The sequence below is a fragment of the Periophthalmus magnuspinnatus genome, chromosome 1 (assembly GCF_009829125.3).
Source record: "Periophthalmus magnuspinnatus isolate fPerMag1 chromosome 1, fPerMag1.2.pri, whole genome shotgun sequence".
Classification (NCBI taxonomy): Eukaryota; Metazoa; Chordata; class Actinopteri; order Gobiiformes; family Gobiidae; genus Periophthalmus; species Periophthalmus magnuspinnatus.
Genome location: NC_047126.1, coordinates 12,573,198 through 12,598,982, shown reverse-complemented (window position 1 = coordinate 12,598,982; position 25,785 = coordinate 12,573,198). Strand labels below are relative to the sequence as shown.

The window sequence follows — 25,785 nt, the reverse complement described above, 5'->3', positions numbered from 1 at the left end:
GCAGCTGATTGGCTTTTAAAATAAGGCACCAAGTACAGAAGAATCTGAGCGCGTGCCCTCCCCCCTCTCTCTCCAGGCCATGGAAGTATATCCATGCCCCAGACTCACCCAGGGTCTTACTTCCGTGCTCTAACTTCGAGACTGGGAGGGACTAGAGACAACAACAAACAGCACTTGGTTTACAGCTGATCACTGTCCCCTCACTGCTGATATCAAACTTCTCAACCCAATCGTTGGTAGTAGTATTTTTGATAAAATGTTGCTTAATCTGTGCAGAATGCAGATAGGCCTGCATAGAGATAGGCTCCTGAAAAAACCTACCTTCCATTACGCGAAAATGAAACTTAGTTAAAGCCAGTCTCTCCTAATTATCACATTTCAGTGAAGAGTAAGCAAATTCCTTTGAGTAGCGGCGTGAATCTTTCCGTCCCATAGAAATGGTGTGATTGGGTAACAGAGCTGTCACTCAAATAAACACAGCGTGCTGATTGGTTGTCTTATTCCGGGGGCTGACTGCAGTGGGCTTTAGCTGGGACGGTCCTTCACTCTTTGTAGCGGTAGCGGCGGTCTCTGTTATTGGTGTTTTTTCCCTCGACATTTCCATGGTAACTGTCCTGTCTGCTTTGAAGACCTAAATAGTGCCGTGTGTAAGAATGGAGATGGAGGAGAAAAACCCGGACCCAAAATATGGTGAGTGCAGATTCTTTTTATTCCCTTTGCTGGGCTTTTATTTTCTTCTGGGATCGGGCGAAGACATGGAAACAATGACTGCGATGGATGGATGGGTGTGGACTTCATGGGGTCTGCATGCAGATCTGGCGGACCGTCCTCTCAGAGCCAATTTATGTCTTTATATAGCGCTATACATTAAACACCATTATTTCTTTGCATTGAAGCTCGCATATGTGTCAGAAGAAACATCGTTCAAGCAAATGAAGCTCAACACGATGTCAGTGAAGTGATGTTTGCGCGTATCCTCCCCTTTCCATGTAGGTTAGAGCTAGACCATAATTTGAAGGCAATTACTTTTTCACAATTGTCATCATTCAATCAACATTCACTGACAAGAAAAGCAGGCTGATTGCTTAAAAAAAGACCCATTTGTCTTGTAATAGCTTTGGCCCATAAGCTACTACTATGTTTCACCAAGATGGATAAGTGCTCAAGGTTTTTTTTTCACTTGTTGACCAAAACTGTATAGCATATGGTGTCTCTGCAGTTGTAAATCCACTCACAAACACATAGTTGTCCCAGAATTGTCTATTTTGATGTTGTCTGGAACGTCTTATATAAGTTTGGTGTAATATGAAAGAACATGGTGCCACCTCCAGCCATGACTCATTCACTGCTGATTATTATGTGTGTCATGCATGTATTTTCTCCACTGGTGCAAACTGTGGCCATGGAGACATGCTGTGGTCTTATATGTGCTTAGTATATCATGTAGACTGTTGAGTCATGAATTCTTGATAACCACTAGTGTTATTGCGTTCATATCAGCGTTGTTAAAGGAGAGGATGACCACTCAAGAGAAGACCACAGTCCGGGCTCATGTTACAGACAGTGTCACTTATGCCGTCTGCCTCCAAGAGTTATCCATTCTTTCACAATAAGATGCCTCAACAGCCCACACCCACAATATGAAGTGCACATCCTCTCCACTCTATGCAAGCAGCACCCAGTATTAGTATTTCCTTGTTACTTCCCTGTTACTGTGCAAACACTCTTTTCCCTGTAGCACCCCCTCCCTCCCGAAGGCTATAAGGTCACAAACCATCTGAAAGTAGAGATAAAGCTTTTTGGCAACAACACACTCAAACAATGCACTTCTGAGCCCACATCATGAGCTCATATGTTTTATTATTTTATATCACTATAGGCATATCTGACCCGAGCAGCGCCATGTTAATTGATGATTTGACATTTTCATTGCTTATGGGAGCAGGCCTCAGCGTGCTCTGATCTGCCTTGTGAGTTCCTCCCACTCAACCAACACACGCCAATGCTATCCAACAGAACGTGCCAAATTCTTTTACCACTTTTTACACATTATCAGTGCTACATGTTTGACTGTGATTCCTTGTGATGCAGACAAACTGTCAAGGAGTTAAATAGAGAAAGATCTAAGGAACAATTTGTCACTTTTTAAATATTTATACTTCCGAAGAGGCTGGGGTGTCTCCTCTTGTCTTCTTTATGAGTTTTCACTGTAGGCTAATGACCTCATTAGTGGCTGTCAACGGTGAGTTATGTCAACTGTTGTAGAAGATGGATTCAGAGTGGAGCCTGGTATTATATTCAATCTGTGCAAATGACATCATTTTAATAATCTTAATATGTAAAAGTGAACTGTAATAACTTCTTCACATTAGCCACTGAGCACCAACAAGTTAAAATAGCTGGGAGGGGGTTCAAGTGTAGTAGCCCCAATGGGCCTTTGGTCATGAGATCAGCACATTTATTTAGAAAGAAGGATGAAATTGTTAAATATCTAATCAGATTATTGGGTCATGGTGTAATTTTTATATATCTGTTATATATTAGGCAATAATAACAAAGAAAATTAAATTGATTGATTTTATATAGTGTTATTATGTGAAACGCCAAACTCTGGCCTTTGCTTTACATTTTCTAACTGTCCGTTCAAATATTTAGTAAGCTTTTTTTTTCAATTCCATTAAATTCAACTTTATTCATATAGCACATTTAAAATACAACTTAATATGTCCAAAATGCTTCTCACAAAAGTAATCAAAAACAGATATACACAAAATACGACACATAGCCAATGAACAATAATAAATAATAATGTTCTTGTCATGTCACCACGGTACATTCCCTCCCTGTGAACTGTTATGGCAAGAGTCATGGCCCCTTTGAACTTGAAGAACCAGACAGCTGTATTCATAATCCAATCATCTGTTGCTTTGCCAGACGAGAAATATTAAACACAATTCATGTTCTTGTTTGACACATCTTCTGTGTACAATCAGCAGTAATTATATTCTAACTACAACATTTTGGCTAATTATGTAAACATACGTGGCCATTTACCAACGATTAGCAGCTGGCGGTTAGCGAATTAGCCGCAGGGATCTTTGAGTACAATTAGACTTTGTTATATTGTACAAAACAGCCGAAGAGACAGATGATTGTCTGGTTTAATAAGAAGCTTTAGATTTACTGATGCTCGGACAAAAGCCCTACAGAAAACATGATTGAAAATGGGCCCTTTTTGTAAATCCAACAAACAAGTAAGTAAACAAGTGAAACATCCTTAGACATTTCCTCCCATCCTGATGTAGGAATAGGATTTTTCAGTATTTCCTGTAGCTTTCTAGCCAGGTAAATAAAGTAGAATACCTGTTACTGCCTCGAGCTGTAATATAACAAACCTGTCTCAAAAAAGTTACAAAAACATGCATGTGGTGTGGGATCCTGAAGTTCACCATAAACCAGGTCAAACATCTGTATTTGAACGTTCTTGCTGCAGGTGTACGTTTTTTCATCTCAATAGACCTCAATGGAAAAGCTTTTGTATTTACTGTTACAGTGTTTGACAGGAGATTTTAAAATGTTTAATACATAAAAGCCATTTAAAACCTGTAAACAGTGATATATTTACATCACATGGTCTTGAATGGAAGAGAGGTTATAATATTTAGTATAGTACAGTTACAGTACATTGAAGAGTCTACAAGCTTATTTTATATTTCTGTGACATATGTTCTTGTTTTTTTTCATACATAAAAATACAACTTATTAAAGGTCACACACAGGTTAAACAAAATGGATTCTTGTGAGCTTTGTGCCACGAAGCTGTAGTTTTCAAGTTAACAAAAACAAAATGATGTGATGAGGAAGCAACATTATAACACAGATCAGATAATAGTGCAGTGTAGGCCCTTTACCACAACCATGAGTTTTTCCAATAGTTGTTTATAGTTTTGATTTCAGTGTGCCCCTCTTCTTGTAGGTTGGTGATTCAGATCAATAGTTGGCATTGTATTTCTTGATATGGCATACTGCAGTCCTATCAAGTGGGCAGACCAGGCACTGAGCGTGTGCTGTCCAAATTGTTGCATTGTTGCGATCCATGTTGTCCATGGTCCACTCCACTCAGAACGCCGCCTCCTGTGTCAAATATGCAGAGATCAAGATAATGACTTCACAGCAATTAGAGACATTCAGCTGTCTGTGGTCAAGTGAGCTGCAGTAGAGCGTTACTGGTTTGGTGCTAGAACAGGGACAGGCACTAGATATTTGAGAGTCTGGTGACACTTATTATGATCCTATAACAAGTGGAGGCTTTGAAAGTTATACAATTTTAATAAAAATCAATTTTCAATAATTTCAGATAGTCAGTGATCAGCTTGTGTTTTTTAATTGCATCAGGTCATTTGGAGCAGAGTTCAGCCTATTGGTGTTGTTTATGTTTATAAAATTAAGATTGAAAGTCATATTGATATATAATAGTAATTAATCGCAAATCAATTGGCATACTTATATTGATCCTCTTTTTACTGAAAAAACAAGATGAATCAGCACATTGAAAAAAAAAGTGATTATTTTTTTAATGGATTGTTTATTTATTTATTTATTTATTTATTTCAGGGTCAGTGCATATTAATCAACATTTGCATGTGAATATGCCAGAGTTAGCCAGGCGGCTATTTTTCATCTGTTGTCCCTTGACAAATGTTAGGTGTCACTTCTACGATTGTCTTAGATTATTTTCTTTTCATTGGCATGGTTTATAAAAAAAAACCTATAACAAAATAATGCTGTGCACTGCCACTGTGAGATAATTCATTTTCCATTTTCAGAGTAAGTGTTGATACGATGAAAGAATAAAATGTTTACTTTTTGTGCCATTGATATAATGTAATGTTTTGATTTTCAATCCCACGGTTTTGTTTAACCTCCTGGGGAAAAAAAAAATGTATTGCATTGCCCGGCCAAAAAAAAAGTCGCCACCTGGATTTAACTAAGCAAATAGGTCCGAGCCTCCTCCAGTTGGTCAGGTCTAGGTTCAGTCTGAGCTCAGCTGACTACCTGAATATACTGAATGACCAGGTTATTCCATTCAATGGATTTATTCTTCCCTGATGGCACGTGACCTTTTTTTTTGGTGGTAACCTTTTTTTTTGGCAAGGCAGTATATACATTTTTATGATTTTCTATTTATTTGGACGTAAATAAACACCTTAACTTTTAGATTTTGTTTTTATTTTGTCCAACATCTCTGAGAAGCCCCTACAGTTTCCTCAGAAAGTTTTCAGACTCCTTTTTAATTTGTTACATTTTTTTTTTTTTTTAATCATAATCCTAATCTTGTCCTGAATCATTTAATATATGCAGACAACTTGGTTATTTTTAGTCTGAGCACCAATGGTCTACAGCAGCTACTCAACATCTGTTCAGCTTGTGGTGTGGAGCAGCATTATATATAGTATAACACAACTCAGAGTATGATCATGATCTGTAGGACCAAAGAGAACAAGCACATGCAATATCCTAATTTTTGCCTGTCTAATGTTTGTTGAAGGTTACAACTAAAAGTAAATATCTTGGTCATATTATCACTGCAGACATGGCAGGTGATGATGATATTTATAGACAATGCAGGATGTTGTATGCTAAAGCTAATACTCTTGTGTTCAAGTTTGGTTCACGTTCTGATGATGTAAAGTTGATATTGTTTAAACCACATTGTACACCACTACACACTGCCCACCTCTGGACTCATTACAAAAAAGCCAGTCTCCAAAGGCTGCAGGTGGGTTATAATGACACTTTACGGGTGCTCTTTAGGAGGCCATGATGGACTAGTGCGACTGAGATGTTTGTCACTGCATGAGTGAACACTTTGTATTAAAGTTCTGTACTAAGAACTTTAATGTGCAGTTTTATCTGCAGGATGAATAGGTCAGAAAATTAAATAATGAGGTCCCTTACAAACATAAGAATCAGTGCAATACACTATCAGTCCATGATGTGGAGACACTGGTTTGGTTGTCTTTTTAAAACATAAATGTTAACTGTTTGTATTGTCACTTTCCTTGTCTATTTTAAAAATGTACCATGAATCCAGAATAAAGATGAATTGATTGATAGTATTTTATTTTCTATATCAGGCTAATCAGTGCTGAGTTTTAGCAATAAAAATGAAAACAATCAGATTTATTATGCATCTACGTTGTCATGATAATTGAAGGTTCTGAAAACTTTCTAAAGTTTAAATCTCAAGCTGATGTAAATCCTTATCTTTCTCATCAAACACGTTCAAATCACAATCTCCCTCAGCAGTTTTGTGGTGAACTCCTTCTATTTCTGTTCTGTCAGCTACAAAAAAGAAGATCCTTCAAATACAATTTAAGTATCCCAGCATCCATTATAATGGACATTTACAAATTGGTTATTATATTTAGGACAAAAATGTATATTATTCAGATATTTTTTTAAATTTACTCTTAAATGGTTCATAAATACAAATACATGTGAAAAATATAGTTTAAAATGGTATAAATAAATACCTTTTCTTGAACCATAAAATGTATCATTTTGAATATTGTCCATTTTGGATTGAAAAGAAAAGGCAGTTCCACACGTCCCAGCCAAACAATGATATATATAATATATATAATATATCAGCAGAAAACCCTGGCGGTGCATGTCTGTACTGTACATCAGGAATTAAGATACTATCTCAAAACAGTCAAAAGATAGACTCAGTGTTATAAAGAACACAAATGAAGGGGCTGGGTCTGAGGTTTAAACAGCAATGCAAGAGGCGCCACAAGTCTGATTTTACCAGTCCCCTGTTAGTTTGTACACCTGTTGTGCTTGCTCCCCCGACGCACTCAGCCTCAATAAAACATTTGTCTAAGAGGGAAGTGAGAATTACAGCAGTCTGTCATATCACAGGAAGGAAATGGACATACCCAGCAGCGGCGGTCACAGAGCTTACTGAAATAACAAAATGACTAATTATAAAAAAGGTAAGAAATGACAAAACATTAAGGTTCAATATGTCCATGTCCAGTAGTCGTAGTTTTTGTTAATAGAAAGTCTAGTAATAGGAAAATACATGTGTTTGTATTTGTTTGTGTTGCCAGAGCTTGCACAGTCAGACAAAGGATATGACACTATCTTGCAAAAGGATGTCTTAGCAAAACAAATAACTTGTCTCTGACAAGCTGCTTTCCTTAAGAAAGAAGTGAAAAAAGTCACTTGGTAGCTAAATGGTGGTAGATTAATTACACAATAAGTACATAGTAAGTACATAACATGTCTAAATTACACTCAGTTACAAGTTTTATGGTAATTGTTGATAATGTGATGCAATAGTAGAAGACAGTATGAGAAAAGTGGGTGAGGTTTTGTCTCTGATGGGTCTGAGGTGTTTCCATGGCGCCTGTCGTCTGTAGGGAGACATTTTGTGGGTTGCTACTTGGCATAACAAGGCTGCAAAAAACCCTTTGTCTTGGTCTGTGTACTCTGTACCAATGCAGATTTATACTGTAATGAATCTTCTGCTAATATGCAGTGTAGAAAGCAAAAGTAAAAGTTGTAAGTTAACCCTTCAGTGTCCCCACCATGAAAAACACTTTGAAAAAAATGTTGTTGACAAACTAATAACAAAGAATCAAAAAGATTTTTTTCAAACACTCAAAAAAATCATGTCTACCACATAGTTGAGAGGACACTTTATGATAAAGTGACATGATACATTATGATTAATAGGTAATAAAATAAATTTTGTTAATTCATGGCTACAGTCCTAAAACCTGAAAAAATGAGAAAGAATGGTCAAGTTTATTTTTTCAAAAGAGCTTTGTCCTCAACAGAAATGTAAGTTTTTCATTCCAGTTCAAATCAGCCTGTTCATTATGAAAATTAACCCTCTCAACCTTATCCTCAGTGAGAGCCTGGGTGTTCTGCCATAGCCCCCAGAGCTGCTAGTACACAATCTGAGCAGGGTAAATCAAATCCAAGAGCTGGGGCAGGGGATTAAGACCATAGACTGTATATATAAATGAATCCTCTTCATACAGTCTATGATTAAGACCAAACTGTGGTCCTCTGCCCTTCACAACTTTTGATTACAGGCTGGGACAGGTACCATTCAATGTCTTCATACATCAGATGTATACATTTGCGAGAATACATGTGATATTTCAGTGGAATTTGGCTATGAAAGTTGTATTTTAGTGATATATATATATATTTTAAAAATATGTTTTTTTTATGGTCAGATGCCATGTTTTTACCAAATTTCTATTTACCATGCCTTAAACTGACATCTCTACCATATGGTTACGCATACTTTTACAAAAATGATTACAAACTTATAAAATGCCCGATGTTACGTTATGTGGTATACATCTGTCCAATAATGACTTCACACCTACAATAAATGGTGGGGTTCAGCTCCACATATTTTTCAATGAAACACAGTGACATAAATGTACTCTACCCAAATGTTGAGAAAACCATTAAAGGGTTAAGAAGAAACAAGTAGTCACTGTGGATGACTGCACGTTGCTGAAAATGAGAAGTGAAATCTAAACAGATGTTGGTAGAAGGAGCGTCTGAAGACATTGGTAATTTTTCTTTATAGTAACGATAAAGAAACTTGTTAAACTGACAGCTTTACAAATATGTTTGGGCCGGGGAATGTACTAAGAGAAAAAAGGAAATAATTTTATGGAGATTTTTGGATCCTTTTACTTTTATTGTAATTTTGACCCATTTCCATCTGTTGTTTTCTTTCTACATGTTCATATGATTGATGATGAGTTTTAATAAAAAATTTGTAAATACCAAACATTTAATATTTTGTTCTTGGCAGATATATGATTACCTTTTTTCTGTGTTCCAGGAGAGTCCAGAAAGTTTGATCCAAGTTTCAAAGGACCAATCCAAAACAGGTGAGATGACCAGACCATTATCCTTTCTCACACACAGTGCTTTTACTCTCTCCTCCTCTTCTTCAGGGGCTGCACTGACATCCTCTGCTGCATCCTCTTCATCCTTGCCTTATTGGGCTACTTCGCTGTGGGTATCCTGGGTAAGTATGTTCTATTTGTTAAAGTTTTAGAGCTACACAATATTGTGAATAGATAATAATAACGAAATATAATTTTAACTCAAAAACAGAAATTAAAACTAAAACAATGTTAAAGAGTACAAGATTAAAACCAGAAAAAAAAAAAAAAACTTGGTGCTGAAAACATTTTTAAAGCTGCATTTAAGTTAGATTATTTTTTGACAAAGTAATGCTCAATAACATTACATTTTTGCAATTTGACATAGATTTGTCCAAACAAATGACTATTGTTTACTTTTGTTCAGTTACAAAATACTTATTTGGTTTATGTGTCCCTCTGCAGCCTGGTCCCAAGGTGATCCCAGGAAGGTGATCTACCCCACTGACAGCAGAGGGCAGTTCTGTGGACAGGCTGGGACGCCCCTCGAGTGAGTCAGACACACCCATAATGTGTTAGGATGTGTGTTTACTGAAAGTCCTGGAAAACAATATAATGTCATCAAATATCCCCAAATGGTGATTTAATTTGATATCAATTTGATTTTTTTTTTTTTACAGGAAAAAGCCATTTTTGTTCTATTTTAACATCCTAAAATGTGCCAGCCCCTTGGTTCTGCTGGAGTTTCAGTGCCCCACCACACAGGTCAGTAGAGAAATATTTTGGTACATTTTGTTACTACATTTTGGTACTAATTTGAATGTATTTCGGTTTTCTGGGTATAAGCTCTGTGTGGAAAAATGTCCCGACAAACATTTAACACTGATAAAAGCCAAACTTATGGGCGAGCATGAATACTACAAACAGTTTTGTAAGGATGGAGTGGACTTCACTAAGGTAAATATTCAAACAAAATCTGCTTTGATTTGAACAATAACACAAGTATGAACTGCAAACCTAATATTACTGTTTTAGAGTCCTCCTGAGATCCTGAGGGACGGCTTATGTCCTGCCATGCTGTTGCCAAGTAAACCCTGTAAGATAGTTATAGACTTTATTATGTCATGTTTCAGTTTTATATGAATAATATTAGGACATTTAATATTACTGTTTTCTTTATGTAGTCACGCGGCGCTGCATTCCTGCTTTGGGAACATTGAAAGGGGGAATTGTTGTCGTGGGCAACGAGACCAGTTTTGACACTGGAGAAGGAACCAGCGTTAATGCCACTGACGTGCTGGAGGCGTCAAAGTGAGTCTCTTTTTATATATTTTTGATATAGCAGAGAGACTACACTCATAGTGAAGAGGTGAAATGTTTGGACATTGGTCAGATATCTTGTGCTGTATCATGTTATGTTATGCTTCATTCAATGTTCTCTATGCGTTGCTCTATTTTTATACCAAGTGTGTGGCATCACTAGGCTGCTGCCATTGGTACCTGGGAGTCTGATGGTGTTATTTTGTGCAGTTTTTGCCCTTGTCTACATAGTCCTGCAATTCCACTCGTTATTATTATTCCTAGTTTAGTTAAGTTAATTATTAGTACCCTGGTTTAGTCCTGGTTATGTTTTAATTTGATGGGAATTGAGACACTATATGCTACACCAAGTTACCCTGTAGGAAAGACAGACAGATGTCTCTAACTTAGAGCTGCAGCTAAACAGACTTGTTTTTGTTTTGTTTCTTTTTATACAGGAAGTCAAATGTGGTTGTTGAAGCCCGTCAAGTAGCAATGAGAATCTTTGAAGACTACACCCAATCGTGGCACTGGATACTGCTGTAAGTCTACTATTGTATGTAACCCCCACTCTATCACTTGCTGTTGTTGACTATAGTAAAATTAGTATTGTTAATATGCAGATTGTGGTTGTTTAAAAGTACAAATCATTTGTAGATTTTTTTCCTTGTATTTTTATTATATACTACCTGGTATTTTATGTAATAATCATATCATCACTTATAAATAACTACTAAATAACCATCCAAACTGAGCACAGTTTTGCATATTTGCTGTGCAGAGTCTGTATCATATAAAGGGATTCTAATAACATTAATGCTCTATTTCCTTAACAGTGGACTGGTGATCGCTATGGTCGTCAGCTTAATCTTTATTGTGCTGCTGCGATTTCTGGCTGGAATTATGGTCTGGGTCATGATTATCTTGGTCATTCTCGTCATTGGTTATGGTAAGGGCTGGAATCATTTTGTGCCAGTTAATCACATATAATTTGGTCGTTAATTTTGAGTAATGCGTTTTTTTCAGGGATTTTCCACTGCTACATGGAGTTTGCCAAGCTGAAGGGCGAGCCAGGATCAGATGTCACTATTCGAGATCTGGGCCTCCAAACTGACTTTTCCGTTTATCTACAAATCAGGCAAACATGGTTAGCTTTCAGTAAGTGGTTTAACCTTCATACTTGTCATATATGATTATTTATGTTTAATAATTAACAATAACTACCCTATTACAGTGATAATCCTGTGTATTGTTGAGTTCATCATCATTTTGCTGCTCATATTCTTGAGAAAAAGACTGCTTATTGCAATCGCCCTCATCAAAGAAGCGAGCAGGTCAGTGGTGCTTTGTAAAGGCATTCTTACACTACAATTTCTTTTACCTTTCTTTGTAATCTTTTGTTTTTCAGAGCCGTAGGCCATGTGATGTCCGCTCTGTTCTACCCACTGCTGACCTTTGCCCTTTTGGCTGTGGTAATCGCATATTGGGCCATTACTGCCGTGTATCCTTCAATAAATGATTTTTATAGCACCTCTTCCAAGTACTGGCAAGTGCTGTTGTATCAAGTCTTCATTATTTATTCATACATACATTTTTTATGAGTCATGACACTACACATAATTTCCTGAACCCATGTGATCAGATTCTTGTCCACATCCAATGAGCAAGTGTACAAAGTATTCAATAACTCAGAGTGTGAATATGCACGAGAGACTTGTGACCCCAAGGTAACATTACTATAAAATACAATATCAATTAATACTTTACTATTGTGTTATTAAGTCTTCTTATTTTCTCTCCAGACTTATAACACATCAAACGCATCACAGCAGTGTCCGGATGCTGAGTGCCTCTTTGCTTTTTATGGTGGCGAGACCCTGTATCACAGATATCTCATCCTGTTCCAGTTCTACAATGTCTTCCTCTTCTTCTGGTGTGCCAATTTTGTAACTGCCCTGGGACAGGTGACTCTGTCTGGGGCTTTTGCTTCATATTACTGGGCCTTTAAGAAGCCGGAGGACATCCCTGCATACCCCATTTTCTCCTCACTGGGACGAGCGCTAAGGTACCCACACAGCCCAAAATTTTCAAAGCAAGTGGATTAGTAAATACTTGTTTTGAACACCTAATCTTGCTTTACTTAACTGTCTTTATTACCATTATGTAGGTATAGTATTGTGTACTAAGCTGATTAAGGTCTTTTAGAATTGCAAACCTGGTAACTAATGATAACAAATGCTATATATTACTGAAGTAAATCTAGACGATAAACGATAATACTGAAACCAAACCATAAAACAGAAGTATCCCCAAAAACCTACTGTAAATGTACAATATAAAACAAAAAAATTGCTGAAATAACTAAATATTGACCCCCAAAAAATATTGTTCTATCTGCTATGAAGTCGATATAGTAATTATTATGGCATGCCTAGTAACTAATAGTATAAAGCACTAGTTGTCAAACTTCAAACTCCTGATGTTAAATATTTGCTGATTTAAGAGATAATGTACATTTATACATTCCTTCGAGTTAGTTCTGTTTTAGAACTAGTAAAGAAATTGTGCCATCCTATATTAGACCTGGGTTTGCCTTAGTTTAGACCCAAGATAGTCTGTTTTATTCCTGGTTGAGATGTTGTGGGACTCAGAAGGTCAGATGTTTTCTTAGATTTCTTAGGTGGTACTTGGTGTGAAAAGAGTAAGTATTGTTTTTAGACTGAATTAATAGAATAGAATAGAATTAATGTGTCACTAGATTTAAGTACACCCTGAGGAACCTAGTGTGGAAACACATTTAACATAGTAAGCATCTCCAGTTCCTTCTAAAAATATTCTTGTTGCCTTTAATCCTTGTTGCATTCAGTGTCAGAAAGAACAGAGAAATGCCAGGAAGTTTTGGGGAAATTGCCTCTGCGTGTGACAGATGGCGTTGTCTGTAGAAGGACTGGAGACTGGGAAAATAGTGTGTTTGAGCTCACAGCCAGACTTTCTCCTTCTGTTCAGATACCACACGGGCTCCCTGGCTTTTGGCTCTCTCATATTGTCTATAGTCCAGATTATCAGGGTCATTCTGGAGTATCTGGATCACAAACTGAAGGGTACAAACATTTAACAAGAAGTCCAAGTTACAGTGTTAAATTTATTCAGTTATTACAAGTGTTTTACTAATTTACAGGGGCTCAAAACAAGTGTGCCAAATTCATGCTGAGCTGTATGAAGTGCTGCTTTTGGTGTCTCGAGAAATGCATCAAGTTCTTAAACAGGAACGCTTACATCATGGTGAGTTCACTGACCCCATTCTCACACTGGACTTTTCTGTGTGTATGTTGTGTAAGTGGACTATTTTTCCACACAGATTGCCATCTATGGGAAAAGCTTTTGTACTTCTGCTAAAGATGCATTCTTCCTCCTGATGAGAAATATTGTCAGGTCTGAAACATTTATAAATAAACCAAATTGTATTTTGTTTTTACATAACTTCAGCTTACAGGTTAGTTTTGTTTTACAGAGTGGCTGTTTTGGACAAAGTCACAGATTTTCTGCTATTTCTTGGAAAGCTTCTTATTGTTGGAATTGTTGGTGCGTTTACATTTTATCATATTTTCCCTTAAACTCAGCAAAAAATACCATAGAAATAATATAATCATTTAATTTTAATGTATTATTTTCTACAGGAATCTTCTCTTTCTTTTTCTTTTCTGGGAGAATTAGAGCAATTGAAGACGCTGCTCCATCTCTCAACTACTACTGGGTCCCGATACTGGTGAGATAACACTGACCTGAACACACACGATCTATTCAGTATTCCTCAATGTACTCTAAAGTCTATATTAGGAATTTGAGATTGCCAAAAATTTATTAAAACATCAGTTGGCAACTATTTCAGTTACATATACAAAAAAGAACAGTTACATATATAGAAAAAAACATAATATAATAAGGTTATAAGGCCTGGTGTGTGTTTTACTTTGATTTCTTAAAGTTATAACTACTAACTGACGATGAAATGTATGTTTTCAGACGGTTGTTGTGGGGTCCTACCTCATTGCCCATGGATTCTTCAGTGTGTACGCCATGTGTGTGGATACGCTCTTCCTCTGCTTCTGTAAGTACCTTTATGTGGCACAAACTGTTTATTTTCTTTAAAGCTGCTGCTGATTTCTTTGTAATGGGGCCTTTTCTAACTCTTCTTCTCATTTCTCTCTCCCACTAATTTTGCCACATTAATTTTCACACTTTTAATATTGTTTGTTGCTTTTATTTCATCTTTTTTCCCATTAATCCACTCGATCACACCACATATGTACACTTAACACTGAAAAGGTGAAGATTTAGAACGAAATGACGGCTCCTCAGACAGGCCCTACTTCATGTCGCTAGAGTTGCATGAGATTTTGTCGAAAACTGTGAAGGCGGAGGAGGAGCATGATGGCGTTGAGGAGATAGAAACCGCCAAAAATCTGGAGGAGGTCAAATGTGAAGAAGAGACCCCTCTACAGCAACAACAAGATGGAGAAATCCAGCTTAAGCAACAAACAGTGCTCACGCAGGAAAATGAGGAAGAGCAACCCCTACAGGCCAATGCTGAAAACAACGCTGAGGAGAGCAAAGTGGTCCAAAATGATATCCAAGCCAACGAGATCGAACCAGAGCCAGATACTAAGGAATCAGAGGAAAAACAAGAGGTTAAAACTGAGGAAAAGACTGAGGAAGCCCCTGCCCCAAAAGAGCAGGTTAATACAGAGGAGGTAGTCGACAAGAAAGATGAAGATCCCAAGCAAGAAACTGATGCAACTGCCACTCCTCCACAAGAATAGCAAAAGCAAAAGCACAAGAATTAAACAAAAACCTTTAGTGGTATGGACCTGTTCAATGTATGGCAAATAAGTTTCAGATTGGCCTTTTGCTTTGTGAGTGTTGTACTGTCCCAGCTGAAGAAATGGACTAACCGTGATGAGTAAAGCAGGTTTCCATAAAAGCCCAGTGCATCTCTGTAGCTTGAAAAATGCTTTTGTGGGTTAAGGTTGGTCAGTGTTGGTTTTATATTGTGAAAATCTGTAAAAAAAAAAAAAAAAAAAAAGAAAAAAATCTAATTGTGAGTGCTTGAATCTGTGCCTGATGTCAAATTCTGTTGTCTTAACTAATGCAATTCAGGACTACTATGTTTACAGTCAAATCAATATGTCATAATGGTGAAACTCTATTTCACTGTTTACAATAATACCAGCTGACGCCAAAATGTAACAGACATATTTGATAAACTGGACTTGCTTTTTCACATGGGACTTCTGTAGATCATGTAGTGTATGTAATTTTTTGGCTTCAGTCTTGTCAAATCAATAATGGGGTCCCAAGTATTGTATTTCTACCTTCTTGCCTCAGAATGGTGTAAGAGTGCTGTGATTGTAAAACTAACTTTTGTGACCTCTCTTTGCTGATACAAACCAGGGCTGTGTAATATGAAAGCAATGGTGATATGCAATGATCATGTAAAGTGTTGTAACGTCATTAGAAATAAATTAATCCTCTTGTATACTTTAGTTATTTAAATCAAACTGAATCATAGGTTCATGGGTTGGGAATCAAAGTTATCCATATAAACAAGTCTAAAATATCAAAATTACCCGGACTTTTTAAACACATGTATTTTGTCGCAGAACACAAAGATGCTCAAAGAGGTTAAAGCAAAAATAATGGTACCAATCAGGTAATATTGTAACTATACTGCAATGTTTCTTTTCTTAATATTAATTGAATGAATATTAATTGCAATTGAATTTTAAAAAAAGCATTACACTATGCAGCCAGGAGATGCCCACGTGTTTACTGACCTCCACCTGCCTTGCTCTGTCTCTCCTCCTGCTCCTCTCCACTCCTCTCCTCTCTTTCCTCTCTCTTTCTCTCTCTGTCTCTCTCTACTGTCTAAGTGCTGCATGATTTTGACTCGGCCTTTGAATGCTTGCTACTAACATTTTGTCTTCTAATGCTTTTGTAATTCTTCTTGTTTGTCATCTTGTGAAATGTGTATAATGATTTTCCAAATGATGACATTCCATATTTACTGGACAATGTATATCTTTATTAAAAGTGATTGTATTTAAAACAAAGTGTAAATGTTAACTGGGGGGATTTCTGACCATGAGCAGGTAAGTTGATATCACATAGATATAATAAAAGTGCAGAAATTGTTAGGGTTAATACCCATAATATGAAAATGCATATTTAACTTCTCTGCTTCTTTGTGTACTACAGTGGAAGACCTTGAACGTAATGATGGGTCAACAGAGCGGCCATATTTCATGTCCCAAGGCCTTCTGGAGCTGTTGAAGAAAACCAATGACCAGCCCAAACAAGTCGACTAACTCAGACCAGTGTGTGTGAGAGTGCATATGAATGAGCCGATGGGTTTTGTATGTTCTCAAATAGTACAGTTACAGTAGGAGTTCAAGTGCCATCTTGTTCAGGGAAGTATTTGAAGTGCAGGGCTGTTGCTGAAGGAATTATAGGCTGTAAAGTAACCACTGCATGATGTATTTTTGTATATTTCTTTGTTTTGTGTGGATATGTTTACATGAGTGTTATTTGTTCATACTGCCATGCAGTCTTATTGTGCTTTGAAGTATGTGGCAGAGAGCCATGTAAGGAATAATGCAATGTCAGTTTTAAAAGCCCTTTGCACTGTCTTCTCCACTTACCAAAGCTGAACCGTTACCATGTAAATGACTAACTCAAATTAAAATAATGCATGATTGTACGCAATATGGCCTTATGAGATTTCAAATGACAGAATGTGCCTTAATTAAGGTAACTGTTGTAAATTTTTCTACTTATTAAAACAGGTTTGTTTATCCAGTAGAATTTAATATTTTTGTACAATTAATAAAATTGTCATTGATGTTGAGATGAAGTGTGTTTTTTAGTGCAGTGGCGTCATGTGGACACACGGGGGCGCTCAGACTTCTCCGGGTTTGTGACTCGTTGCTGGGCAACAGTCTGAGCTGGTTTCGTTGAGTTGGAGCCGAAACAAAAGCGGGTGGTTTTTACTTTTCTTTCATCGCTAGAACATCAACATGGCGTTCAGCGAAAACACCCACAAACCTCCACTAAGTGACCAAATAATCGAGCTACAGCGAAGAATCCAACTTTTAGGTGCGTTTATCTCCATTAATCAATATGCGCTAAACTGACGCAAACATTTCTATGGGTAATAGGAAATAATTTCAGCTTCACGTTGAGTCGTTTAATAAGTGTGGGAATGTGTTTTATATAAATGTTACTTAAACTGTTACATAATAAAAATCCACAAAAAGTGCAGATGTTTCTCACAATTTGATAGATGTAACGTAAGTGATGCATATATCCACCAGAGGGCGACAGAACTGCGTTTTATGAGAGCTCCCAGGCCACAATCACAAAGAATAGAGAGACTGTGCAGCGGCTGAGAGGGGAGAACATCAGACTCTACAACAAACTCGCAGAAGCCAGTGATGTGAGTGTACTGGGGTTTGAAATGACCTTTTAAAATGCTATGTGATCTGAATGTTTCCAAATCTGACAAAATGAAGTAGACTGTGACACACTTCAATGAAAAACTGATACTAAATTAAAATGCCAGTGTGTTTTTAAAACACAATATAAGCAAACATATTTAATTTCCACCTTTTCCAGTGTAGCATTTCCAGTTAGTTTGCTTTTCTATTTCAAATGATTGGAAAAATACTTCTAGCCTCAAAAATGTTTTTGAGCTTCACTAAAAGTCTAATTTGTAGTAAGTTTATAAAATGAAAAACTTGTGAGGTCAGCAGCATTTCAGGAAGTATTTGCCCAGTAAAACCTAACAATTTGGATTTTGCCTTCAAACTACTGTTTTGATCATAATCAAATAAACAAAACATGTAAATTACAATGTCTTTAAGCCAGGCTCTGCTATTACTTACGTGTAGGACCTATGTGAGGCTATTCCCAGTTTCTCCAGTGAAATTATGGCGTTACATTCCACTTCACTTTTTCCTCCACTCCAGAATTTATAATGTTTTGTTTACAAGCTTTGAAAGGGTCTACAATGTTTGCCAATTAACTAATGTGTTTTGTATTTGTAGGGGGATAAACATATTGTTAAAGTGGCTATTCATGATTTGGACATAATCTCTGAGAAAGATGCCTTCTGTAACATGTCAGGAAAGGTAAATGTAATTTTCTCACTTAAAACTTTCCACTTAATCCTGATTAATTTGTATTACCTTATTTGTAGACAGCTCTGGCTACACTAGGCAGAAAGCTCCAATCGAAAAAGAAGTGCCTGAATGCCCAAATGCACATCGCTCAGACTCTGCAGCAGCGCGCCAATGAGCTGAAGTTAGAATATGACAGACTGAAACCTCGGGGAAACAGTGCCTCTAAAACTGCAGATCCATGTGCCCAAAAAACAGAGGAAGATGCGATGGTGATTGGCCAGGTTTACTAAACATATGTTTGCTTATCCTTTTGAGCATTTATCTTTATGTTATATCTGTGCTCAGAAACTGCGAATACTGGAGAATAACTTGGAGAAGACCCAGCTGAAATGTACAGAGGCCGAAAATATCACAATGAACTACCTGACGCTAAAAAGCCATCTACAGGTACAACCAGCAGTTACTGTTACAGACTCATCCATATATTAAGTGACCACTAAGATCACCTTTTGGAAAACTATTTGGAATGTTAGATTTGAAGCTACTAAATTAAGAAAATTAAATAAACCTATCATGTATTGCTATTTGCTTTGATTCAATATTGTGATTCCTTACTGTTTGCATGTCTTTATTTGATCATAGACATGTTTTTCTTCTATTCATTGTTTTATATTGCCACATATCACCAAAGCAAATTCCTAGTTTATGATTGTGATATTTCAAAACAACAAGTAGATTAGTCGAGTGCCTTTGCTACAGGTTGCGTGGGGCAGTTTTTTGGAGATCAAAGCAGATCATGCTTCTCCCTAGCGACACTGGAGAATGACTCAAATGCGGAGGACAAATTTACCTACAGGGACAATAAAGTGTACCTTAACCTTAACCATTCATTTTTGTTTTATAGGATGAGAGCCTGAATTTCTCAGGTCAGTTGGACAGTCTGGAGGCAGAAATCCTGAAGCACAAAGAGGAGCTTCAAAACCTGCAGGTCATGAACCATGAATCCCAGCTCTCCGCAGAGGCATCCAAGGTAACATTCTCAAAAAATAATCATAACGGCAGTAGCTCAGTAGGTAGAGTGTTTGTCTACTGATCCGGTTAACGGTTCAAAACCCGCTCTCGAGATAAACATCATTGGTGAAACAGTCAGATCCACTGACTCACAGGTTGGTGGTGTGATTCCAGCTCCCACAGATGAATGCTGTCTTTGTTTACTTTGTTTACTCAGTGTCTGCATACATTGGTGTATGAATGTGTGTGTGAATGTGTGAGTGGTTCCTTGGTGTAAAGAGCTTTGAGCGCCTTGAAGGTGGAAAAGCACTATATATAAAAATGTGACCATTTATATTGTGAAAATATATGTCTGTTTTATTCTTATCATATTTTCCATATTCTGTCCAGGCTGAGCTACAGCAAAGAGAGGAATTGCTCTACAGAGATCGTAAGGAGAGAGAATGCTACAGGACCAAGGTGGAAGAACACAAAATACAGACAGAGAAAGTTGAGAGAAGGGTAATGTAAACTCTATTTTATTTCTTATCACATAATATTTAGGTATATATTTGGATATTCCTCCAGAGAATAAAGTATCTTTTCAACAACATAGGAGAAGGGCTACCTTATTTAATACACTGAAGTATTTATAAAATATTTAACACCCATTTTCTAGAAGGCGCCAGACTTGTAAAAAAACACAACTTGGATGTAAACAGAAATGATTACCTTGTTTTTACTGCTTCAGTGATGTTTGTAATGTTGGCCCCATGCAGACACAGAGGACAGTCATGCAGTCGGATGACCAGAGCAGTGAGGCCCTGCGCAGCACCACCAGAACAGCCGGAGATGAGGACAAAGCCATGTCCACTTTTGGAGACATGTTTCGACAAATCAAGGAGGCTACAGGCGTCACTGACATACAGGTGCTGTGTTTTTCAGGCTCTCAAATGTGTGATGTCATACTCCCAGAGGGGGACAGCAGACAGATTTCTCTATTGATAACATTTTACTTTCTGTTGAAAATACCCAAAAGGTAAATTCACAAATGTTGAACCTGATCATTTGTATTTCTGACTAGATTCTAGAACTCAGTATATTACAGACAAAAATCAGCATTTTCACAAAACATTCTTTTTAGCTGCTCCCCATCTGTATTAAATATTCTTGGTGTATAGATTGTTGATGGCATTGCCTGAAACCCAAAAATAAGATCTGCTGAAAAACCTGTCTGAAATATCTGAAATAATTGGTCAGTGATATTTTAGTTTATAGTCCATGATTTTCAAAATTATGACAAATTAGGACTGTTGCCTTAGTAATTTGCAATATAAAACAAAATATTATAAGACAAGGCTTATTCTGGAGTAGAACCAGAATAAGGCTTCATTCTACTCCTTCTCAAACATATCGTGACCTGTGGAATGATAAATTAGATTGTTGTTTTTGTTCCTAATATTTGAGACAAATTAATAAATGTAAAAAAATATTTTGAATGGTGAAAAGTCCTCAAAATGTTACATACAACATTAAGTGGGAAACAATAAATAGGTTAATTGAATCCAATGTATAATCATGTAAGTTATAATGTAACAGTCCATATTTCATTAAAACCAATCTAAAAACCACAATTGTTTATTTTACATTATTTGAAAAGGGAAATGATTTAATTTAATCATAGAATTTAATCATGCCAACGCACTTTCTCGTTCCTCCAGGAGGTGGCAGAGCGCTTTGTCACACAGAAAGGGATCCATGAGCATCTGGAGAAACTGACCGAGGATAATAAAAACATTTTGGTGCAGTTGAAGGAGAAGAAGGCACAGCTGGATCAACAGTTTGAGGATAAGAAATATTCCGGAGAAGCTAAAATATCCAGGTAATCACTGCTCCGCTCAATAAGCCCAAGTGGATCATGTCTATGCAAGAGCATTTCATTATTTCACAAGCAAGCCACTTATACCATATACGAATAGAAATATCTTGATGTTATTCTTGATCAAAACTTTCATTCAAGTCCCATGTCAAAACCATCAGTAACCGCATTAAATTTAACCTCAGCAACTTTAGACACATCAGACATCAAATGTCTATTAGACCCGCTAAAATGTTTACGTATTCCATGATTCTATCCCATATCACATACTGTCTAACTGTCTGGTCTCACACTACTACCACAGCCCTCAAACCTGTTCACACTCTGTACAAACGCACCTTAAAAACTCTGGACTGTAAACCCCATTCATACCACTACTGTCCAATACTACAAAAACACAATCTACTCAGTTGGGAAAACATGATTAAATATGCTCATCTATGTCTGTTGTATAAAGTCATCCATGGTTTATCTTCTCCTCCATTCAAACAGTTTATTAACACTCGGACCTCTGAACACAGCAGAACCAGAGGAGCAGCGAGAGGGGACTGTATCATCCCCCTCCGGAAAAGTCTGTTTGGTCAAACTACCTTTTCTGTTAGAGCTTCTCAATACTGGAATGCCACCCCCACAACCATCAGAAACCTCAACACATACACTTCATTTAAAGTACAGTTAAAACAATGGCTCATAGACAATCAAAGCTGTCAACATTAAGACACCCACCTCTCGCTGCCCCCTGCTGGACACTGGCCTATTGACTGTAAGCTGCTATTATTATTTTTAAGTTAATGGGTGAGAGTGAATATCTGTAATTGACTGGTTATGCGTGTGATTGGGTTGTCTGAAGTGGTGTACTTTTTAGAATGATTAATTTTAACTTTGTAATGTGATTTTATGTTATGTAGAAGTGACACCTAACATCTGTCGAGGGACTAGAGATGAAAAATTGCCATCTGGCTAACTCTGGCACATTTACATGCAAATGCTGATTAATATGCACTTTCCCTGAAATAAATAAATAAATAAAAATTATATTTATATCTGCATCATATGACACAACAAAATGACATTTTGCTATTTTCAAAATCTAACCTAAAATCAAAATGTGCTGAATGCGACTGTTCAAAGTCTGACATAGTCCTGACTTAGTCTTGTGAATAAACTTGTAAATAAACACAGTGCATTTTTGTTGTTAACATGTTAATAGAACTTACTGTATCAAAGTTGATATTGTTAAATCATGTTACCACAATATTCATCACAGTTATCAAATATCACACATTATCTCATATTTGGTGCATCCCTTCAGGGACCAGCACATCCAGGAGGACTGTGAGCAGCAGCTACAGGCCACGCAGAGGAGGTGTGACCAGGCCCAAGAGACTCTGAGCACCCTGGACAGAACTCTGAGCACAGTCCAGGCCGGAGTGGAGCATTTCTCCGACAAACTGCAACACATCTCCCTGGTAAACTTACATGGACCTTAGACCTTAACAAGAGTATGAGGGATCGTATAGAAGAGTTTGTTGATATCTAATCTTCTAAGCCTGATTTATAAGTTTCAACTAAAAAATAGAAGGAGTTTGAATTGCTTGATTTTCAGTGAGATCACGTTTACTCAAAAATACTAAATAAGAAATCCAAAATCCCACTTTTTAATGTATTTAATCTTGTCAACAAAATGAAGCAAGAAATGTGCCCTTAGCCGTACCCATTTTTTTTTTCATTACATGTCCCAATTTTGTGCAGTTTTGGCCATTTTATAAAGCTTATGATTTTTACAAACTGGATCCTTTATGCAAATAGACTATAGAAGATGTTTCAAATTGTACATTTTTCTCATATTCACCTGCAGTGTCTTGCCTTGCATATTGTATATTTTTGTATTTGTGGCTTAAATTCTTTCAGGCTGAGGAGGGCACTTCTACCACAGTGTCCACTGACTCCAGACTGGTGGACCTGCTGAGCGAGTGTGAACTGAAGCTACAGTCCCTCTACAATGAGCTCCCGGGGAAAGAATTCTCTGCCATTATGAAGATGATGGAGGAGGAAAAGGTAACTATTACACAACACCAGTCTGTGTCATGAACCCAACTGTTATTATTTCAGTATTCATATTCACTGGAAAAGCTCTTCAGAGACAAATTTTAATAGTGCACCAATTAAAGGGAGTATTTGGCACGTCTGTTTGTGTTCCTCTTGATGTCACTCACATTAATGAACTTGTTTTATAATTTCAGTGACGCAACTATCTTTGTTATTTTACATCCTCTTACTTTCATTTGGAGTTCATTGAGGTACATAGAAACGCTGTTACTACAAACTACAAACAGCGATTGAGTAATCTAAGGGAAAAAAATATTGCAGAAAAAAATATGCATTTCATTTAGAGCTGATCATAAAATGTAGTAAAATTTAATAAAAAGATAAAATAAACTTACATCTTCATCATAAAAAAAAAAAAAAAATAATGGTATGAGTGATATTTGCACATTTAGCATCAGGATATTCCAATGAAATACTGAGATTTAAAATACCCATAATTCAGCTGTTGTATCGTGCACCTGTAACTCAGCTGTTGTTTGCCTCTGTGGCCTGAGTCTCTACCAAATCTTGAATAGCATCTTAAATGCATTGTCATTTCTACTGATGAAGCCTAAATTGTTGAATAATGGGCTCTGTGTATCCAGGGCTTTAGCACAGGCTTATCAGTTTTAATAGTAATAGTTAACACGATTAGGACCATTTTAATAACATTGTAAATTTCATTGTTATGCTCTTTGTTTTTATTTTTCAGTTTCATTTCTTTACTTGCAAATAACTCCAAAGTAAGTTTGTCCTTTGTGAATGTTGTTCACTGACAACGAGCAAAAGAAATTTAAATCTGTCAACTGGACAAAAGTTTTAGAGTGAAGACTTTTTGCTGCTCATCCAATCAGCTTCTTTAGTTCTGGTCAGATTACTGGGGGAAACTGCATTATATTCATTTAGAGCCGATAAAGGGAATATATTTTTTAATCCCTTGATCCTATGCCTGAAGGGAGAATCTTACTACACTGAAACTAACACACCTATTTGTTTACACTTCCTGTTTGTTAGCTACGTGTAAAAACTACACTTAAGTATGAACTGTGCGTGAGTCATAGTCACATAATCGTTCAGGCCTTTAATGGGTGATCCCACATCTATTAGCATACTGGCTATTGTTTGGCCTTGTTTTACGTCTGAGGATGGACTTAAAAATTCTTTTCAAAGATGGATTGTCTTTCTTAACAAAAATTGCTTCTTTAACTCCCCTCTCATGCCATTTATTTTCTTTGGCTAAAATCTGTACCTCAGTATCTTCAAAGCAGTGGTTAGTGGTTTTGAGATGGACATGTACAGCGAATGGGGTCTCGAGCTGCTCTTGGGACCCAATAGGATCGTGATGGTACATTCTCTTATGGAGTGCCTGTTTTGTTTCTCCAATATAACACACACTGCAGTCTGAATGGAGTAGACCACAATGCATTGTTTGTGGCTAGGGGTTTTGTCCTTTAGGTGAACCAGTCTTAAAATGTGATTCGTGACACCAGACTATTTCATGAACCAGACTATTATTATATAAATATTCAAACACAGATTTGACTTCTGCTATTGCACTGATTAAAGGGGAATGTTTGGCTCGTTGGGTTGAATTCTTCTTCTGATGTAATTAAAATTGTTTTATAATTTCAGTGATGCAGTTTCATTACGTTATTTGCAGATTACACCGAAGCAAGTTCCTAGTTTGTGAGTTTTCTTCACCAACAATTGCAATAAAACTTCTGATTCTGATTCTGAGATAATTGCCTAATAGCCTTAAAGCCTGGGTTATGTTTTTTTTTTTTTACATAAACTTTTTTATATATTTTTAATCACTTGATCCTGTGTATATTCAATAAATCACTAGTTGTGGAAACTATTTTTTTTTCTTCAGTATTTGACGTATAGCACTGTTTTATCTTACTGTGTGCAGTTCTTTCTCAAAATTGAGGGAAAGTTACCAACCTTCAACACTCGTGTCCTGCTGCCTGAGGACCACAGACAGGAGCTGTTGGATGATGGTGAGATACACACACACGCACACACACACACACACCCCCACACCCCCACACAGCCCCCCCCCCCCCACACACACACGCACCCCCCCCCACACACACACACACCCCACACACACACACCATATGTATTATTGTATTTAATATATCAGTGTATTTTTCTTTAATGTTTGTGTTTCAGAAGAGGAGAGTGAAGAGGAAGAAACAGGAACCATCTCACGAGAGGCTCTGAAAAGACAATCTCAGATGATTGTTGACTCAAAGTTCAAGAAAAAGCCCTGGAAGAAGAAGAAGTGAAAATGAAATACAAGCTGTGATATATGTGCATGTTGAGTCTCATATAAATGTCCTTGTAGATCCAACAGTCTCTCATGCATATTTTACTTAAATTAAATGTTGCCCAATTGGTATCCAACATTTCATTTAAA

The 25,785-nt window shown here is 36.9% G+C and overlaps 2 protein-coding genes across 4 annotated transcripts; both read left to right on the top strand.

Annotated features, from left to right (window-relative positions):
• The first annotated feature begins 544 nt into the window (after window positions 1-544).
• slc44a2 (solute carrier family 44 member 2) lies at window positions 545-17,132 on the top strand. Of its 3 annotated transcripts, none has more exons than XM_033966269.2 (22): window positions 545-690; window positions 8,885-8,933; window positions 9,000-9,073; window positions 9,396-9,480; window positions 9,611-9,695; window positions 9,777-9,887; window positions 9,966-10,026; window positions 10,115-10,241; window positions 10,688-10,771; window positions 11,066-11,178; window positions 11,256-11,387; window positions 11,464-11,563; window positions 11,638-11,730; window positions 11,872-11,956; window positions 12,032-12,294; window positions 13,236-13,330; window positions 13,408-13,511; window positions 13,588-13,661; window positions 13,741-13,811; window positions 13,907-13,995; window positions 14,253-14,337; window positions 16,485-17,132. In XM_033966269.2, exons 1-22 carry the CDS (start codon window positions 654-656, stop codon window positions 16,592-16,594), a joined length of 2,127 nt encoding a protein of 708 aa, XP_033822160.1. In that variant the 5' UTR covers window positions 545-653; the 3' UTR covers window positions 16,595-17,132. The 3 variants fall into 3 exon arrangements, with proteins under 3 accessions (XP_033822160.1, XP_033822145.1, XP_055077947.1); XM_033966254.2 differs by lacking the exon at window positions 16,485-17,132 and adding an exon at window positions 14,556-15,252; XM_055221972.1 differs by lacking the exon at window positions 545-690 and adding an exon at window positions 6,906-7,001.
• A 170-nt stretch (window positions 17,133-17,302) lies between these two features.
• On the top strand, window positions 17,303-25,662 carry odad3 (outer dynein arm docking complex subunit 3). Its single transcript, XM_033973449.2, has 13 exons — window positions 17,303-17,381; window positions 17,600-17,721; window positions 18,332-18,415; window positions 18,484-18,675; window positions 18,752-18,853; window positions 19,311-19,436; window positions 19,808-19,918; window positions 20,176-20,325; window positions 21,118-21,278; window positions 22,588-22,744; window positions 23,187-23,333; window positions 25,276-25,363; window positions 25,539-25,662. The coding sequence occupies exons 1-13, from the start codon at window positions 17,303-17,305 to the stop codon at window positions 25,652-25,654; spliced, it is 1,635 nt and encodes a 544-aa protein (XP_033829340.1). The 3' UTR covers window positions 25,655-25,662.
• Window positions 25,663-25,785: the final 123 nt, after the last annotated feature.

Coding starts and splice junctions, on each gene's coding strand:
- slc44a2 (XM_033966254.2), top strand. CDS start 654: ATGGAGATGGAGGAGAAAAACCCGGACCCAAAATATG. Junction 9,888..9,965: donor ATGGAGTGGACTTCACTAAG/GTAAATATTCAA, acceptor TTACTGTTTTAG/AGTCCTCCTGAGATCCTGAG. Junction 12,295..13,235: donor TCACTGGGACGAGCGCTAAG/GTACCCACACAG, acceptor CCTTCTGTTCAG/ATACCACACGGGCTCCCTGG.
- odad3 (XM_033973449.2), top strand. CDS start 17,303: ATGGCGTTCAGCGAAAACACCCACAAACCTCCACTAAGTGACCAAATA. Junction 18,416..18,483: donor TCTGTAACATGTCAGGAAAG/GTAAATGTAATT, acceptor CCTTATTTGTAG/ACAGCTCTGGCTACACTAGG. Junction 19,919..20,175: donor CAGAGAAAGTTGAGAGAAGG/GTAATGTAAACT, acceptor GGCCCCATGCAG/ACACAGAGGACAGTCATGCA.